Source organism: Atta cephalotes, assembly GCF_000143395.1.
Source record: "Atta cephalotes unplaced genomic scaffold scaffold00006, whole genome shotgun sequence".
Taxonomy (NCBI): domain Eukaryota; kingdom Metazoa; phylum Arthropoda; class Insecta; order Hymenoptera; family Formicidae; genus Atta; species Atta cephalotes.
In genome coordinates, this window is record NW_012130070.1 from 5,521,137 (window position 1) to 5,541,417 (window position 20,281).

A 20,281-nucleotide genomic window follows, 5' to 3' on the forward strand; every position below is an offset into this window, starting at 1 on the left:
TTATTATTGCAACAATTAAAGAATTACAGTTTTGTGAAATCTTTGTGAAATATTACAAGCATATTACTGACATTTTGCAGACATATTAATTTACACTTCTGTAATATCTCTGTTACATTGCAATCTGCAATATTGCAACATTGCAGCAATATTGCTTCAATTTTCTGTGCTATATGGGCACATTTACGTTCGCATTTTCAATGAACGTGTAATTCTCCCTGTGTTCATCATGAAATTTAATCTAGAGCAAAATAGAATTGTCTATCTATCATCTGTATGCCCACCATGCGATGCACTTTCCCCTTTCATGTGCCTAAAAACAGCAACAATGCCGCGGAATATAATCAAGACGGGTGCAACGCCTATTCCCGCATAATGATTCACGTACCGTGAATAGAGAATAGTCATTAAGTTGCGCCGCCCGGTGTCATTGCACCCTAGATCCTAGAGGACGCATTGGGGAGCCGAAGGAAAGCGCAGACGGAAAAGTTGGAGTACACGTAAACGGCTGAAAATCTGACGTCTTGGCACTTGGCCAAGATCTCCGTGGCTTATCTTCGGATTCGTCTTCATCCCTCATCCTCCGGTGGGCGATCTTCCGCGACGGTCCACGGACTTTTATTCCATTTTCCTGCCAGAGCGACGCGACGCACCGTTTCGCGGAAGCGCCTCCTCGTCATCGTATTGCTATTCTCGGAATCCAAGCAGTTTAATAGGTTCGTCCGATTATCTTCTTCGCACGAATCTTAGGCGCACGAATGTTTAGCTCCAAAAATTCTTTCAGAGGATTGATTATTATTTCGTGATGTCTGTTGCTATAAATGTTTGTGATCGTGCACGGCACGGAAACTTTTCTAGCAGCCACCTGGTGTCAACGTTCAGTTTTTATTAATCTTACTGTAATATAGTTCTATATTTAGCAGAAATTTGTTAAATTTAAATCATGAATAAAGTTGCAAGACTTTATACTATAGAAGAAATATTTGAAGTAACAACTTCAACAAAACTTTGAAATAATTCGTCACAAAATTGTATTGAAATTATAATATTATAATATTCTATAGAAAATTATAATATTCTATAGAATTTTATTGTCCTAAAAGATTCATTACAATTTCTATTATAATTTAACTCATTTCTTTACTAGAATGCGAATACAAAAAAAAATATTCTGTTATAGAAATTGAAGAAATTGCTCGATTTTGCCTCGATTTTGCACGTCGTTATCGAGAGGCAAAGTCGGCAAGTATCTTTGAGAAACGGACAAGTTTAAGAAAAATTCGCCAACGGACGAATCTCGTCGCGAGATTTTAGATTCCGATCTCCTCGGCTTACCTTGTCGCGCCTCGCGGATGGCCGTGGAATAGAAGAGAGGTGGTTTACCCGAAGACCACGACAGCTGCATCGAGCGAGCGGGGCCTGAAAATAGCACGACAACCCCATGCCGAGGCCGCCGAAGGAGCGGCGAAGTCGAAGTCCTCTCTCTTTCTCTCGCGCTCGCTGTTTTCGAATATACGTACTCTATTCGCTAGAAAGCCGCCTACGAACCTTTTAAATAGCGATTGCGTGCTTTTCCCTTTTTTTTCCGTCGGAGAGTACTTGCTATCGTCAGCACGAGGAAAAGAAGAAGGCCGCTGATTTATAGGAGGAACCGTGCATATCCGGATACTTTATCCGGGACACACAATCTAGTCAGGCTTTCTCGTCCTAAACGATCCCACCGTCTTGTAAAATCACTCTTAATGACTTAGTATCCCTGCCACATTGACGCAAAAACTATATCCGCCCCCGTACTTATCCATCTTTTTCGAGCGAGAAATTACCTAAAATTGGAAATTCCCCTCTTACAAGCTTGTCCCGATTTAGTAGACTTGTATATATCATCAATGTAATTTATTACCTTTCATGTAATCATTCTTTAAGCCCGTCATCAAAATTGTTCAGATCTCATCGACATTCCATTCTGAATGCAATCGAACTTTAAGCAAATCTCTTTCAGTAGAACCGCACGTGACCGAGATAGCGATTTATCCATCAAGATCTCTTCGCTATCGTTGTCGTCGCGTATTTCTCCTCCTCCGCATCTGGGAGTGTTCCAAGAGCGCCGAAAATACGCGAATCACGTTAGTGGGCGGACGGAATACCTTTGAGCACCTGTAGGATGCACCGCCGGATAAAGCGCGTAGAAAGCCACGAGGTACTAGCATTATTGGTGTCGGTTACGTTAATGCTGATGATCCACAGTCGAATTGCGTCAGTGGTTGAAGATGCTCTTGCTTGCTCGATGTGCTCGAAACTCGTGACTTTATTTTTGGCCGTTCAACGACGATACCGTCGACGATTTACGATACCGCCGCCGAGACACCTGTTCCGCAACTCCCATCTAGAGGTTCCTTGCGATTGTGCGTTTTATTCGAAAGCTCATAAATATTTCATTTTAATGTAAACAGTTGATATACTTCGACTTCCCTTCTTTTTCTTCCCTGAAGAATTTCAAGCATTTTTTTAATATAGCATCGAGAAATGACGTAGGATAGAATAAATATATTGAAGAGCGGTATAGTCGAATGCGAATCATAAATTCTCATTGAATTGTAGAAATTATAGATATTTTTAAAAAACAAAATATATAAGCTTCATTAATACATTAATTGATACATTTAACAGATATTTAAAAGAATTTTAAATGGAGAATTCTCTCTCTTTCTCTCTACTTATTTATTTATCTATTTATCTATCTATTTATCTCTCTTTACACATTTCTCAAATCTTATAAATTGAATTGAATGTAAAAGAATTGATATTTCTCAATTAAATCACCTTTTTACTAATAAAAGGAATTAATAAAAAAAATAAATAAAAGGAATAAATAACAAAAGTAAAAGAAATGTAAAATATTCAATATTTAATATCATTTAATAATACAAGTAAAAATAATAGGCGAGAAGAAATCACAAGATAGTTCACAAAAAGTCTATGTGTTCTCTAATTTACTGAATAATTCGCATCTAACAATAAGATGAGCTTTAAATCGGAATCTGAGCTCTTTTTTTCTAATCGCTTTAGGACACGCGTTTCTTGCAAAGAGCAAGATACTATATGGCAGCGGGGCTTTTTGGTCGACGATTGAATGAATGCCACGCGAGTTAGTCAGCGCCGCGGTGCTAAATTCGGCGGACGCCTGGCGTCGTGCCAGAAGAACCACCCAGCGCACCAACCTGTGCTTCTACCCTGTAACCGCCGATGAAATGGCGTCGTTATCATATCTGCTTGTCATTAGCCTTCGTTTAAATAACGTCCAAACAGATCGATATAGCGCTGATTCCATTAAGTTCTCTGAACATGTGATACAAGATTCTGCTTTTCCATCGTATTCTGTTTTCCGCTTTTTTATAAAAAAACTTGATAGGCATCATAAAAAAGTAGAAGATTAAAGATTTCAAATTTCAAGTATCATAAACAGAAACTATAATCAAATGATAGAATTTTAGATGCATACAACTTTCACTTCAACAAATATATACATCTCAATCAGAATTAAAAATTCCATTACATACATATTACAAGAACTTATACATTAGAACTAAAAATAGATAAATAGATTCTATTTCTTAAAATACCGTGCAGAAAAAAACTGTTAAGGATTTCGCATAATATTTCATGTATAATTCTCAAAACCATCTGTGCTATTTTTGGAAGATAATATTAAATTATTATGTAATATATAATATTAATATTATATTATTAATATTCGAGGAATTAACATTCAATTATATGTACTGTAATTCTCTTATTAACTTTCATTCCTGATTTTTTTACCATGAGTTATAAAAAGAATTACCAGACAATCACTATATCGCAAATCTACCGCATTCAGCAATGAATTTTGCCAATTTATATTTGATTCAATGATTTCTCCAATTAGCAGGATCTATAAATAATGGACGATGGAACAGGACAACTTGTCAAGAGAAGATAAGGGTAGTTAGCAACCACCCTGCAGGAGCCGCGGGGACCGATCGTGTTCCACCCGCGCGATCTTTTATCCGCCCCTCTTCGGCAGGGTCATACGCATTCGCCACGCGTGTCGCACATTGCCAACACACCAATGGGACCACCACATGCGCGGGAGGGAACCAGGCGGGCACGCTTCTGAGGCGCGTGCAGCTGAAGAAGAAGAAGAAGAAGAAGAAGAAGAAGAAGAAGAACAAGACGACGACGATGACGAAAAGCGCCGCGGCGGCGACGGCGACGCAGCGGAAGAAGTGGAGAGCAAGGGAGGTTGCGCTGCTATATGTAGCCCCGAATCTTAGCCGGGGCAACTATTACGCCCGAAATTGCCGAAGCGAACGCAACCCCTGCGCCACTCGACGTACACACTTTCAAAACGAATCCTTCCTCTTGATATCGTGATACACCGGTTCTATTCTATCTTCGCGTCTATTCTATCTACGCTTATATTACAGATAATCGGTGCGACTAGTGTGCTAGTTTGTGAACCTTGAGTTGATAAGCATGATTTGTGTGCTCTAAAGAAAAAAAAAACGAGGAAACGAGGAAGATGCCGCGGGCATTCCTGATCACGCATCGCAGGTACAACGGTGTTGAAGAAGAGATCACAGGATCTGAAAGAGGTATGTTGTTAATTTTGCACTTTATGACTGATAAAAAATTTAAAACGTTAATTTAATTATAATAAATTAGACTAGAGTTCGAACATTGAGACATTAAAAATTTTATTTTTAAAATACTTTGATTATTAATTTATTATAATTTTGTAAAATTATGCCAGTAAGAAAATTTTACATACTTAGGAATAATATTTATAAAATTTTCTGATTCAATTTTTGTAAATTAATTTTAAGTTCAGAATATTTTGTCAGAAGATATTTTCTAAATCACTTTTAATTAAAAATTTTCAAAGTTAATTTTTTAATGAGAATTAAAGACATTTGAATTTAATCGTTTATTAATGCTAGTTAATGTATAATTTTCTTTTGCGTTTACTTAAATTATTATCAATTAATCTTTTATTTTTAAATATTTTTTACATGAAATAAAAGAATGTAAAATTATAACACTTGAGTCTAATCTTGAAAAAAGAACTTGTATTTATCCAGTAACTTTGATAAGATAATTTTACATAAAAACAACAAAATATCAATATACTACAACATAATGCAAGTCTAGCTTGAAAATCCAACACATTAATGACAGTACTAATATCGTAAATATCTTTTCTGCATCAGCAAAGTAAACTATAATCTTAGTATTTGATCATGTTAAAATCACGAAAGTCATTTCGGTTTTTCACAGAAGAATAATAATCACAACGCTCAAAATCTCGATTTTGTACGCATCATGCACCGCAATCAAAGTCTCCTTTTTTCCTGACTGAATTTAAGTCAGAAAAATCTGCTGGTCGTTGCTTCGCGATCAAGGTGGTGTCGCACGGATTTAAGAATAGGAGACGCTATATTAGATGCGTCACACGCCAGAATCCACCAAGACGCATACCGCCGCGATGCCGTCAACCCCACCGCAAGCGGGCAAGCTTCCTTACGTGAACGCGTATGTGTACACGTACACGATACTAAGAAATACAGAGAATAAACGCGTTGCGCGCGCTAGGGAACGACGGGCGAGCGGGGGTTGATGGCGTAGCTACTCTATTTCCGTTCTCCCCGAAAACGGAGTAGCGAGCGGAGCCTTGCTCCCGAAGGTGTTTTACGAGCCGGATTTCCTTGCCTCACTAGTCGGGTTTTAACAGAAATGTTGCATATTTGAAATATCATATCCATTGTTACTCGTGATATCCGCTGAAAAATCAAATGCTAAATAATAAACTTATTTCAAAATAGATAGAAACTTATTTTAAAATAGATAATAAATAAAATATATAAAATTAGATATAATTGCTAAACAATTGACGGTTGTATTAAAATATTTAAAATATATTTTGGTTATAATAATAATAATATTTTGGTATGTCCTTAAATTGAATATCTATCTCTTGTTTTGTTTTTCTACAGATTTCAGTCCCGAGAGAAGCGTGAGGCTGGCTGATTACAGTGGCGGTCAACCAACTTCCGATGGCGCCAGCGAATGCGGCAGCGAGACATCATCCGAGTGTCCCGAGGAACTGTACAACCTGACGAAGCTGGCGGAGGTGAGCCTAGCAGCGGCTGCAGGCACCTTAATTCATCACAACAATGTCATCTATCAGCGACCGGCATCGCCTAGAATTGCACAGTATCCTGCGGAGGCGAGCAGAATTCTTGGGTCTCGATCTTCTATCCAAGTAATGGAAAACCAAGATCAAGTCTTAGGCGAACGGACAAGACTCTTCTTCGAACGGATCGAGACCGAACGAGAAATCTTGGAGACTCGTTCTAAGGAGAGCGCCGCTTTAGAGATTCGCCTTTCGCCACGACATCCTTCTTGTTCTTCGCAGGAGGAATCATGTCACTCAAAAGTACCAATTGTACCTGGTGTCGATCCGGTATCTTCGACCGCATCGATCCAAAATCGCAGAACGGCCGCTGTAGAATCAAAATCAGAGGATAATGAGGATCACGAGTGTCCCGACTGTGGCAAGAAATACTCGACTTCCTCGAATCTAGCCAGACACCGTCAGACGCACAGGTCACTGGGCGATAAAAAGGCCAGGAGGTGTCCACATTGCGACAAGGTCTACGTCAGCATGCCGGCGTTTAGCATGCACGTGAGGACCCACAATCAAGGATGCAAGTGCCACTATTGCGGCAAGTGTTTCTCTAGACCGTGGTTGCTGCAGGGACACATACGCACGCATACAGGTATTAATATATTATTACCACAAAACTGCTTTATTTATCGCTTTTCTTGATAACTTCGATAATTATATAATTCACCAAAATACATGCATAATTGACATCTAGAAAAAGAAAGAATTAATAATTCTTTGTTACCAAGTTAATAAATATTCGTTTAATTTAATAACATCGTTCGACCCTCGAAGTTGTTTTTTGTCCATGACCGATTGCGTTTACTTATAATAATAGATATCTACGTAAATAAACTAAGACGAACTATTTTTGAAGAGAGTACAGTGAATTTAACGGGCTTTCAATGAAGATGAATTCAAATTAATCATTCATGATTTGTGATTTTGGCACGCTTAAATATGCAGTACTATTTCCAATTGTGCAAATTACAGATATACAACTGTGAAATCACACACAACAATATAAAATTTACGTTTTTCAAATGCGCAAAGTATATTAGGAATAATTAATTGATACCTTCAGTCAAGAAAGAATAAATTTAAAAATGCAAAAAAATGAAATATATACTTCATTTTTTATTTTCTACTTTTAATTTTATTCTTAAACTATTCTTTTTATTTATTTTTATGTTATATATTTATGTTATATTTATATTTATGTTTTTAAAGAGTATTTAAATCTGTTAGGTATTCTTTTAAAATAAGCTCTTATCGTTTAAGATTTTTTAAATCACTTTCTTTTTTAATAATTACTTTCAATATAACTTTTATTAGCACATAAAAGAAAGCATAGTTTTGGTGGAACTAAATTATATTATACTAAGAAACTCAATAATATTTTCAATAATTACTTTACTTCTTCCAGGCGAGAAACCTTTCAAATGCACCATTTGCAACAAAGCCTTTGCCGATAAGTCAAATTTACGAGCTCATATACAAACGCATTCGAATACCAAACCTCACGTGTGCGGTCGTTGTGGCAAAGCTTTCGCTTTGAAATCATATCTCTACAAACACGAGGAATCGTCCTGTATGCGTTCTCATCACCGATCGTCCACCGATCGTCCAGATAAGTCCGATCAGATCGAACAGCAGAGGACATCATCATCGTCGATAAAATCGAGTGTTCCATTATCATCGTCCTTGAACAGAACGCAAACGTCGTCGTGCGTCACAGCATCGCCAACCAGCGTCATAGTTCCTCGATTGGGACTCGAGCGTGAGCAGAAAGACTCGTCGTCGGCATTCTCTGCGATCATCAGGCACACAAGGACGTCAGATACATCTGCAGCGGCACCATCGAAACGACCTTGCAGAGAGAAGACACCCTCGGAAGATCCAGAAACACAGAGTTCCGATTTGGTGACCAAGGATCCGGAATATGTATCTAGAATGGTCATCAGAACGTCGGTGATATCACCCAATCCAGAGCACTTACATCTCCGTTTCGAAAATGACGTTAAGAGTTCCTCAACTACATTCGATTATCCCGATCCGACGAGAGCCTCGTCTTTTTCGAGGCCCACCACGATGACTTTGAACTTGGCTATCGCTTAAAAATCGACCAATACTTAGCGATCAAATCAAGTCAACCAATCAATAAAAATAATTCAGATTTGGTTTCATACTTACTTTAATATGAATTTTAATCAGTTGAGAAGATTTTAGTATATCCTAGAATTACAGCTCGGTATTCCGTAAAAAATTAAAGAAAAAGTAACTCTCTTAAAACATCTTTTTATTTAAAAATATCTTTTTATTTAAACTTTTATATAAAATTAAAGCAAATTTCGAAATTTCTTTAATTATTTGTTAAAAAAATCTTGTCAATCAAAACAATAATCAGCTCTTATTTTTTTCGAGACTATAGTATCAAAAGATTTAATTGAGAAATTGAAAATTCGAATTATTAAAGTGATTGTAAAAGTCAAAATTACGTTGTTTCTTTTAATCATAAATTATTTTAATTTAAAGTGTCTTTAATTTTAAAAAAGAATCTTTTTTCATTAATATTTTTGTCAATATATGAAACTATTATTCAATATTGTTTCAGTTTAATAATTGACGGACATTTTGTACAATTTCGATAGTTTTCGCAGGCATTATCAAATATTATCAAATATTATGTGAATTTTTCTTTTTCGCATTATTATTTATTACAATTTTATACTATCGAACAAAAATTACGTTTGATAATGCCGAATAATATTGTGAATTAGCAAAGAATCGATAGTGTATGACAAATGTTATTCCAAGTATCTTCCAAATTAGGGACCATCTAGCGATTAGTCGTAATAACGTTAAATTTGTAAGCGTGTTTAATTTAGCGCAAATTACATTGACATGTAAAGTCGTGCCTTACATAAGTATCGAATCGTATTTTAACAACTCGACACAGCTTCGACAGAATTGGCGTGTACGGACGAACGCGTGGAAAGAAATTTTCGGGGGCGTCTGTTAAACGCCAAACTCGTGACCTTATCTATTTAAAGGCGCGTAGCATCGCTATCATGCGGCGTTAAGCGATCAAGATTGATCATCAAGGACTGAATTGCAGTGCCATCGTGTTATTATTTTAGGATTAAATAAGATTCTCTGAGGCTCTTCGAGGCAGCTATCAAACTTTGTAAGATGTAAATACGTATGAATGATAGATGCGCGAAATATAGTGAACTCCAAGGAGGATGTGAAAATATTTTTCTCCTATGTATAATCGAGTGGAAAGTTTTTACTGTTATAATCATAAAAATAACGAAGAGAATGATGCAGCATTCGACGTGAGGTTTGTTGTTGCCTTCGAGAAAGAATCTTAAAAAACGCAACTACGCGTCGGGATTCAGGCGTTGCGTCAGGACGTTCTCAAAAGCGAAGGCGTGTGTCTGTGATTCGGAATGCCGCAAAAAGCCGGCTACAGGCAATGCGATCACCCTGCCAAATATATATATATATATATATATATATATATATATAAATAAAAAATATATATAATACTATATATTTTGTATCATAGAAATAAGCTTAGACCCATTGGTCGTTCACTAGTACCCACCTATTATGTGATGAATTTTGCTGTATTAATTCTAATTAGAATATCATTTGTATGTAATGTCCAACAAATGTTATCCAGTCGAGCAATGCGCCTGTAGTTTACTGTAGGCTGCTGGCAGCGTTCTCCAGCAGCGAATTCATTACAATAACGGCGATAAATAAGGTCTTCTTCTTTCATTCGTTTGCGGTGCCAGAGATTGGTGTCCGGTCAGAGTGTCGAACTAGTCGAATCCGTTTCGCCATCGTAAAACGTAATCTGCCGTCGTAAGAAAATTTTTCACTTACTTTTAATTTATCATCGCGACGAATATTATCTCGATCGATAGTACTAAATACCCCTTTTTTTCAAGGATTCAACAGACGGCAAGATTATGCAAATTATGCGAATGGCGACGGTTATGATAAAGATTTCATGTAAGCGTAATAATGTGTCGCGCAACGAGATTGATCGCCGCATTCGCCAAGGAATCCGCTCGAGTTGTATAATTGTAATTAATTGACGAGCGATTCAGACACACGTGCGTCCTAGTCATTCGATAGATCGCCCATGGACGAGAATAGGGATCCTGATCTAACGATTAAGCACGTAGTCGCGTTGACCACATGTTGTAAATAGCATTCCCACTTTTACGATTTAGATTTTAGTCGCGCGAGTGAAGGAGAGACGTTGACATAGTCGTTTTTTAGATAGCGATTTATTACAACCGTTGTATTATACGTGCTATTTGTACACCGGAGTGCCTATGCGAAACATTTACCCGTATTCTTTTTTACGAATTGTAAAAGTCTTGTCTATCGTAATGAAAGAATAATACACGAAGTGATATATGTAATGTATACATTCAGACGCGTTTAAATAACTTTAACTTTCCATTTTTCTTATTCAGCTTCTCAATTCCTTTTAATCCTTTCCTCACCTTCATTATATGATAAAGTTTAAAAGTGTAATACCAAATACAATTTAATTGTAAATAATTTAACAAAATATATATCGGATGCATATCGGATTGCAGCACTCGTGGTCATATAAAGCTTTCCGTTCAATACTCTCTCGCTTCGTCTTTTTACTTATTGAACTCATTATCGCGCCGATGAACCATGCGATCATTAGCTACGCTTGGTAGTAAAATAAACAGCGACTAACTGTATTTAACAAATAGATTGGACTCAATAATTAGGCCAACGAAAGCGAAAGTAACTAATCCGATAAGTCAAGTTAACTCAATGTTGCTTGTAATTGATACATATTTATACGATTTTGAATAGAATATCTCCATATAAATAAATAAATATATAATATATGTGCATATAATAAATAAAAATTACCATGTAAAATTGTAAAAAAATTTGTTAAAAAAAATTTCAAATCTATGAAAAAATTTGATTTTAAAGGTTTAAGTTTGAGATATTCTGGATTGCTTGTCTAATAAGCAATACAGTGATACAGTATCATTTTTTCATTTCTTTCTAACTACATCATGGGAGATCTTCTAAGTCAATGACAGGCGCATATCTTTCGGTAATGAGATCTGCGGCGACAAGACGAGACCAAACGAGATAACGTGATATACACGAGCATTCGTACGCACTTACATCACGACGCACATTCTCGGAATTTTGTCCAGCGATTCTTACTCCCGCCTCGCGATCACATAGACTCCTATGATTCCAAGCGGCGCTTCGTGGGACTGACTATGATGGGGCCGAAGAAGAGACGCAGCGGAAGAAGCGAGTAGAATCGGTGGGAATCTAATCCAACAGGGTTAGAACATCGTCGAAACGTTGGTTCGCATCAGTCGTGAAAGTCGTCCCGCAAACGGTTCGAACTATGCGGCTGTGTCTCATCGTCCTGATCTTCCTCGCGAGCACGGCACTCGCGAGGTACCACGTAAGTTTTCCATTTCTCTCGCGAAGAGATCTCAAGCTCGTTCCACCACCTGTTTTTTATCACACATTTAATAACAAAAGATTCGCAGTGCATTTGAAAGAGACCAAACGGGTTTGTGAATTAATCTTTGTTTATCTTTGTAGAATAGAATAGAATAGAATAGAATAGAATTTATTACACTTCAGCATATTTACAGCCAAGAAGGGGACTTGGTTAAAATTCTTAACTCATTCGTCAATACATCCATACATCGTCCGCAAGCTATCGCATATTATTATAAAAATTTTTGCTTATCTCTTTACTTTCCTACTTTTCTGGTTAAACCCTCCTTCGCTTCTTTACCTACTTTATTTTATTTTATTTCTTTTCGCTTTATCCGCTTTTCTCTCTTAGGGCAAATAAAAAAATCAACGCTGAACCAACTGAAGTTGCGCTTTAATTTAAATAAATTAAATAAAATTTTGTATTGTAAAAATTCACATAAAAAAGATGGAAAAAGTATAAAATAGATATATAATTAATTCAAATGCTTACAAATGAATTTAATAACGCTTCTCGAGATTACATGTTTTACTACAAAAATTCCTAACTTTATAATTAACTAACAATATTTAAAATATTAAAATATTATTATTAAGTTCTATGTAAGAGTTTTAATTATTTTTTTCAAATTGTTCATTTCAATATTCTTTATTTTATAGAAATTTTATGTAAGCTTTAATTATTCTCACAAATTGTTTCATCGATTTGTTAATTCATATTTTGTTAGCACATCGTTCTGTTAACAAGATTTTGAAGATGATTAACAGACATTTGCGGGGAAAGCGCTCTAGTTTCTATGCAATTATAAAACTGATTAAATCGTTGATTTGTAGGTGATATTTAGATATTTAGTCCGCGTATGCATAAATTACTGATTCATCAATTCGGAGTAATAGATAGCTGCTTATCTCTCCTTCTTGCAATTTAGGGCACTTCTTGGCATCGCCATAGTTCGCACAGCATTGTGAAATTCAGCAAATCGTCAACTTGTATCATCTATCCACGATGATAAACGCGGAAATATGATCTCCTAAGTATCTTTCTACTTCATTCATCGCTTCATAAATGCGTCCAAAAACAAGCAGAATTGTATGAATTGCAATTTTAAAATGATTACTACTGCTTTTACGTAAGAAAACGTTCAACACGCTTTTGCACGAAACTGATACCTATGCCAGTCACTTCGATCAGGCTCTGATTAATTTTCTAATAAGCAAACTGTCAGTAGTCGAATGCCAACATGAGTAGTACAAATTCAATTAGAAATTACTACAAATTGACATCAATTGTATTCACAACTGTGTAATATCTCATGCTTTATGACACAGCCTGACATTATTTGACAGTAAATTTTATTCGTTTCGATTTTTCTAAATTTTTGTAGATTTGCATTCAAATTCTGTTCTATTTCAATCTGCGTCTAATTCCGTAGCAAGTATGTTAAAGTCTGTTTGATTTCTACTATTATATTTCGTTGATAAATTTTCCTATAATATATTGTCCAATATTGTATGTATAGATCCTGAATTAAATATGTGATTCTCTTGTCAACAAAATTTATAAAAAATCTTGTAAAATCTATTCTCGAAGATTTGACGATCTGCGTTTAGTCGACAATTAACTCAACCAGCAGAATTGCAATTGCGACAAAAGAGTCAATTTCAGATTATATAATAATTTGTTATCTCTAATCTGTTTTCTTTCTCAGCATCAAACAACGAATTAATAATTTTACCTACGTTAATACTAGAACCAATTGCTCTATTATTGACCATTTCTTCCTTTTTTAGATTAATGTTAAAAGAGAAATAGAATATATTTTTCTGAAATATATTTTCTGAAATATATTTTAATTTTTCAATAATTATATAATTTTACTTTAAAAAAATGTTAGATTTTTCATTATTTTTTTATTTTCATTGTAATTTATTATTTTTTGTAAGATAATTTGATACTTTAATGTTAACAAACTGGCGTTACTGAATTGCCGATTGAGTTAATCAGAGCCTGATCATTTACTCTTAAAAATTATTAAGGACTTTTAAGCTCATTAAAAATTTACCAAAGACTCGTGGTAAAATTTGCGTTAAACACATAATTGTGACTGCTATGTCTGGTCGGACCAGCAAAAGCGCGCATCCATAATAATTCCGTTTCCTACGTTGGATTTCAAACCGGATATCGAGATAGTTATTGCTTAAACCTGTCAACCCTGTTCCAATTTATAATGTTCCCTTGTAGTAACCTATTTGCGTGATTCATACTGACGCGCACGACTAGAAGACAATTGTTGAAAGAAAGATTTGGAGGTTAAAGCTCACCGAGATAAGGATGATATGGATTGCCTGGCCTGCTCTCGACCGCAACGCTTTTTTCACCCCCTTTTGACAACGCTCGAAAGTCCGTTAATGTTATTTCCATACAATATGACTTATAATAGTCTTAAAAATCTATAATTAACGCTGAGATATAATTATAATGAGACAATGATTTTAACAATTCTTCCTGATTCTCGTCTTTTCACGACAGCGTGTTTTTGTTCTCGGCTGTCCATTCTCTCCCTCGCCGCTCCTGAATTAATTAAAAATGTATAATTGTAAAATTTCTACCTATCGTTTGCTATTGCGATCTCATTATTTTAGTACGAATTGCATTTGACAATTGTCTGCAATCCAATGTAAATTTATCTTTCTTGTTAAAATGGGTTAAAAAGATTGAGAGAAGACTCAAACTGAAGTGAGCTGCGAATTTGAAGATAGAATTTAAAAAATACAGATAATTTTTTTTCGCTTATGCTATAAATCACATATTCAGTTTGGCGCTATCACGGCTATGTATTAAGACACGGGCCTTAATAGATTAATTATTTATAATATTATTCATGTTACTTAATCTTTTATTAATTTGTATAAATAATTAATATAATAATATATATTGTTATAATATTACTATTATTAATATGTAATTTGAATATTATTCATAGGAAAAGACGCGTTTCGATCGATCTGTATACGAGTATGAGATGAAAAACATAGATTACAATAATGAAGAGAAACAATGGTCTTTTAATGATGATGTAACGGTAAGTAATTATTTGTCTTAATATTAAAACATATCAATTAAAATTGATCTTTTCAAAATAGCAATTCGTTGCATATAAAAGCAAGAAGGAAAACGATTGTTATCTTGAAGATGTAAGACAAGGTCATAATATTATTTCACATAAGAAGCGACAATTCAAGATACTCTATGCATCGGCAGTCCTCACGAAACTAGAGGTAATAATGTTACGCGATATGTTGAAATTGTTTTGTTTAAATGTGCATATCTAAAAAGATTAGAATTTGTTTACTATTTCCATAGTTGTGAATTTATTATAAATTATAAATAATATGCATATATACAACATTTAAATTAAATATATTATCTAGTTTCCTTGTATTCTTTATGTACTTGTATTCTAATTATATTGTCATACATGTTTAAGAACTATAAAACATAATGGAATTATTATTAGTTATTTAAATAGTTACATCTAAAAATACATCAATAATATAATATGAATCAGAAGAAAAACATTAAACATCTAAATTTAATATTTTAAACAGGCGTGGCGACTTGCTGGAGGTCGAATCGTTGATTTCTGCAATAGACGCAATATCTTTTTGTTACAAACAATCAGATCTGTGCCTGGGCAAGCTCTCGATCCCTTTTTCAATGAAATTTTTACAGACAAAAACGATATTTCGTCCAAACGCATAACTGATATGGTTTTAATACCGTTGAAAGTTCGGACAAAACGACAGATTCAACTCGAGCAACAAGAGAAGTTGAACAAAAATATCAACCAAATTCGAAAACGTCGGCAGACGAATCAGTTTCGAGGAAAGTTTCGTGGACAGACGCAATCTCAATATTTGAATTTTGGTAACGATGAAAAAAAAGAGGGCAAGGCCGAAGCTGAAGCTACTCAGCAATCTTCACACGCAGTAGTTAGTAAGTATTTAAATACTCGATATTCTATTATATTACATAATACTGTGTAATAATTAAATGCTTCTTTTTTACAAAAAAAAATTATATTAAAACAATCTGATTAAAAATACCAAAGTAAATTAAAATAAGTAAATTAAAAATTAAAAATAATATTTTTACAAAATATGATTAAAATTGTGAGATTTATGGTTAACTATATAAATAAGAATTTTATTAAAAACAAAACTTATAATTATCATGTTTTTTAAATTATTTAAGTATTTTAATAAGTTCTCCTTTCAGGTGGTAGTCGTGGAATGGGTCAAGCGCAAAGTATGTCATCAGGTGGCACCGGTTGTGAAGATTGTCCCGGTTATCCTGGATATCTTGGATATCCTGGCATCGAAAGGGCACCAGATAAAGTACGAGTTCCACCTACGCGTACTAACGGATATGTGCAAGTTCCAGTTGTTGGTACACCTGGTGTTACACAGCCAGGAATCGTTCCTGGAGTCCCATCTTATTCTGGCGGGCAGATAACATATCCAACTGGAGTAGTTCCTGGGGGAATTAGCACTTATCCTGGTATTCGCCCTGGCAGACCAGAAATGTATCCCGAAGGTGTTCGTCCTGGCACTGTCATATCAGGAGCTGAAAGAACGTATCCTGGAGGCGTTCGTCCTGGAACAGTGACACCAGGAACTGAAGAGATATATCCTGGAGGTGCTCGTCCTGGAACAGTGACACCAGGAATTGAAGAGATATATCCTGGAGGTGTTCGTCCTGGTACAGTGATACCTGGAGCTGAGAGGACATATCCTGGAGGTGTCCATCCTGATATTGTGTTACCAGGAGTTGAGAAGTCGTATCCTATAGATATTCGTCCGGGTACCGTGACACCAGGAGCTGATGGGATGTATCCTGAAAGTGTTCGTCCTGGGAGTGTAACACCAGAAGTTGATAGGACATATCCTGGTGGTGTTCAGCCACCTGGAACTATGATACCAGGAAGTGATAGAACATATCCACCTGGAACTTTAATCACAGGAGATCGTGGACTATATTCTGGAGATGTCCAGCGTGGAGGAGTTTTACCTGGTGTGACGATAGGAGTTGAAAAATATCCAGGAGGTATTCAACCTGGAGTTCAACCAGGACAAAGTGTGTATCCTAGTGGTATTGTAACCACTTCAGTAACAACAGGTGCCACTGCTGTTACTTATCCAATTAGTACTCCAGGATTAACAAGTGGAACATATCCGGGAGTTCCTGGCACAGAAGTTCCTGGTACAAGAGTAATTCCTGGCACAGGAGTAATTTCTGGCACAGGAGTAATTCCTGGCACAGGAGTAATTCCTGGCACAGGAGTAATTCCTGGCACAGGAGTAATTCCTGGCACAGGAGTAATTCCTGGCACAGGAGTAATTCCTGGCGCAGGAATAATTCCTGGTACAGGAGTAATTCCTGGCACAAGAGTTTCTGGCATAGGAGTTCCTGGTACTGGAGTTCTTGGTACTGGAATCTATCCTGGTGGTGTTCGACCTGATGCTATCCCAGGAACAAGTGTCGGGACATATCCTGGTGTTGTACCAGGAACAGTAACTCAAGGAATTTATCCTGGACAACAGACTGTTGTGTATCGCCCTGAAGGTATTCCATCAGGCACTTTACCAAGCGAAGGTCAAGTTCCTAGTACGATTACGACTACAACATCTGGTACTGGTACACAAGTAATAACTTATCCAGATGGTCGACCAACAAATGGTCAAACGATTTACCCTGGTGATACTATTCAACCTGGAAGGATTCCTGAAGGTACTCAAGTTGTGTATCCAGGAACTATTCCAGGTGTTACATATCCAGGAACTATTCCAGGTACATATCCTGGCGGTGAACAACAAATTCCTTCTGCCGGTGGTACTTTATATCCTGGCCAAGTAATCCATCCAGGTGGTCAAGTGCCAACTTATCCAAGCGGACAATACCCAGGCACGAGTATTGGAATTCCAGGAAAGGAAAGAGTTCAATATCCAACTTATCCAAGTGGACAGTACCTAGGCACGGGTATTGGAATTCCAGGAAAGGAAGGAGTTCAGTATCCAGACATAACGGGAGGTCAAATACCTGGAAGGACTGGTGTGACTGAGCAGTATCTTGGTCGGTTTCCAGGCGGAATCAGTCAAAGAGTAGACAGTAGTCAGTATCCAGGAGAATTTTATCCGGGAATGATTGGATCTGCAGGTATAGAAGAAACTGGGGGCTTAACTAAACCGGCAGGTCCAGCAGGTGTGACAGACGACGGTACCGAATCACAGGCATCGAGTTCCGTGCAGCAAATGGATTCGGGTACTCAAGCGAGCGCTTCGGCTCAGGGTAAATACGAATCGGGTACAGCTCAGTCGCAAGTGACAGGTACCTATAGCGGTTCAGGCACTTTCTCTGCCCAAGCTGGTACTAGCGACGCTAATAAGAGCGCTCAGGCTGAGATCAATGGCGGTAAAGAAGGAGCTACTAGTAATGCGCAAGGCGTCGCCGGTTATGGAAAAAGTCAAACACAGGTTCAATTAGATTCTGACTCCGGAGCTACCTCGACAGGTGCTCAGAGCAGTGGATGGAACCATGGTACCAATTCGCAAGTGCAAGCAAGCTCCAAAGGCGGAATGGCGGATGCTCAAGCTAACGGCGAGGGCAATACTTCCAGTCAGGCGCAGATCGGGTTCCAACCATACTTGAAGGGCGAAGATGAGAATGTGGAAAATCACGAGACACCATTTCGCGGTAGCGGAACAGCATCGGCTCAAAGTGGCACTCATCGAGGTCAGTCCCAATCACAGCTACAAGGTTCTTTTCAATACGGGATCACATACACCGGCGCAGCACAAGCCGGTTCTGGATCTGGTGCCGCATCCTCGAGGAAGCCCTTTAACTTCACTGATTCTGAACTTTTCAAGTCCTTCAAACCAGCTCCTTCTTTGAAGCAAACAACGAATATTGACGGTGCACAGTCGACAAATTACGATAACAGACAGGATAAAAACAAGCAGAATCGCGAGCAAGGTTTGCAAAGCAGCTCGACTTTGAGACAGACCGTTATCCTGGCTTCGAAAAACAATCCGGATGACACTGACAAGAAGATGCTCTCTACCGAAAAACCGCGAACGGATGACACAGCATACGACGAATACGACGATGACTACACTGACGAAGATGATTATCCTACAGGTTCGAAGTTAACAATCAAAGAGAAGTTTTCGGAAACTTTCCCGGGCTCGAACCCGAGTCATCAAAAACTTGACAAGACTATTCAGCAGCAAAGTCGTAGTCAAACGCAGACAATACAGGTTGCTAAAGGGAATCAATATAATATCCATGTTAAACAAGATTCAAACGTACCACGAACGGATAGTATTTTGCAACCAGGACAATCCATATCAGGATACACTATCCCATCTGGATTCCGCGGCCGAGTAATGTCGGCCTCTGGCACCGAGACTGTTGTTCAGGGTGACGGTAAATCTCAATCGCAGACTGTATCTTTAGTACCTAAGGACTTAAATAATACCAGATCATCGCTCGTCACAGAGACCAGATCGCTTCAGACCAATCACAATCGTTACATTGGCCGGCATATATCGAAAAACCAAGAGCCTTCCCTTAATCAAAATATATCTTTCGACAAGCGTACGAAACCTACCCCGGCAGTAGCGGCGAAACCGAGTTACTATACCGTGACTAACAGTTTTGCCGGCAAAATGAACGGCAGCAACGAACCGAGAAAATACGAACATCGATATTATACTAAGAGTTCCACCTGTGGATACTTCACATTTTCTTGTAATGTCGTGTATGGTTCCAACGGTAGGACGAAGATCTGCAAGCCAAAAGTGCCGACGCATCCCGATGGCACGCCTATAAGATGTTAAATTATCAGAATATATATATATATGCAGCAACAATTATTTCTGTAAAGCATCCTGCATTAAATCATTTTTCTCTACATTGTATAGTACAGTGAAATTTGCGATTCGCTTAGATAGATTAGATCGTATGTGTACTTCAATGTAATTTTTTTATTGAGGTACTTCCAAATTATTGTATAGTATGGTGGACGTATTGTTACATCAAATCCGTGCTATTTATTAAGTTTTCAATAAAATACATTTTAACTAGAAGGAAAATCTTTTTTTATCTTCTTCTCATCAGTTATGAAATATAATTAACAATTTTCTCAATTTGACGTAGGTTGTATTGTATGAAAGTTCGTTTAATTTTTATCTACAACTACATATATTTGCGACATGGCGAACTCGCAGATACATATGTAGATAGAATATTGCTTCGACTTATGCTACATATTTTCGATATTGACATAAAATGTTCAATTATAAATGTCAGGTATCATCTTGTACATACTGTATCTCGCTACTCTCGATTTCACCAATCTTTTTCAAGACGAAAAATACATGACGAAACATGTGTTTCATTACATACATATTTTTCATTTTATATATATATATATATATATATATATATATATATATATATATATATACACACACATA

The 20,281-nt window shown here is 36.8% G+C and overlaps 2 protein-coding genes across 2 annotated transcripts; both read left to right on the forward strand.

Annotated features, from left to right (window-relative positions):
* The first annotated feature begins 4,561 nt into the window (after window positions 1-4,561).
* LOC105626752 (zinc finger protein 880) lies at window positions 4,562-8,323 on the forward strand. The gene is made up of 3 exons (XM_012208046.1): window positions 4,562-4,634; window positions 6,033-6,818; window positions 7,632-8,323. Exons 1-3 carry the CDS (start codon window positions 4,562-4,564, stop codon window positions 8,321-8,323), a joined length of 1,551 nt encoding a protein of 516 aa, XP_012063436.1.
* Window positions 8,324-11,642: 3,319 nt separating this feature from the next.
* Window positions 11,643-19,642, forward strand: LOC105626753. Its single transcript, XM_012208048.1, has 6 exons — window positions 11,643-11,702; window positions 14,728-14,826; window positions 14,888-15,022; window positions 15,353-15,740; window positions 16,023-16,442; window positions 16,545-19,642. The coding sequence occupies exons 1-6, from the start codon at window positions 11,643-11,645 to the stop codon at window positions 19,640-19,642; spliced, it is 4,200 nt and encodes a 1,399-aa protein (XP_012063438.1).
* The last annotated feature ends 639 nt before the right edge of the window (window positions 19,643-20,281 follow it).

Excerpts from the sequence above, each read along its gene's own strand:
- LOC105626753 (XM_012208048.1), top strand. The coding sequence starts at position 11,643 with ATGCGGCTGTGTCTCATCGTCCTGATCTTCCTCGCGAGCACGGCACTC. Across the intron at positions 15,023-15,352 it reads CAGTCCTCACGAAACTAGAG|GCGTGGCGACTTGCTGGAGG; the intron begins GTAATAATGTTA and ends TATTTTAAACAG. Across the intron at positions 16,443-16,544 it reads TGAAGAGATATATCCTGGAG|GTGTCCATCCTGATATTGTG; the intron begins GTGCTCGTCCTG and ends CATATCCTGGAG.
- LOC105626752 (XM_012208046.1), top strand. The coding sequence starts at position 4,562 with ATGCCGCGGGCATTCCTGATCACGCATCGCAGGTACAACGGTGTTGAA. Across the intron at positions 4,635-6,032 it reads GATCACAGGATCTGAAAGAG|ATTTCAGTCCCGAGAGAAGC; the intron begins GTATGTTGTTAA and ends GTTTTTCTACAG. Across the intron at positions 6,819-7,631 it reads ACACATACGCACGCATACAG|GCGAGAAACCTTTCAAATGC; the intron begins GTATTAATATAT and ends TACTTCTTCCAG.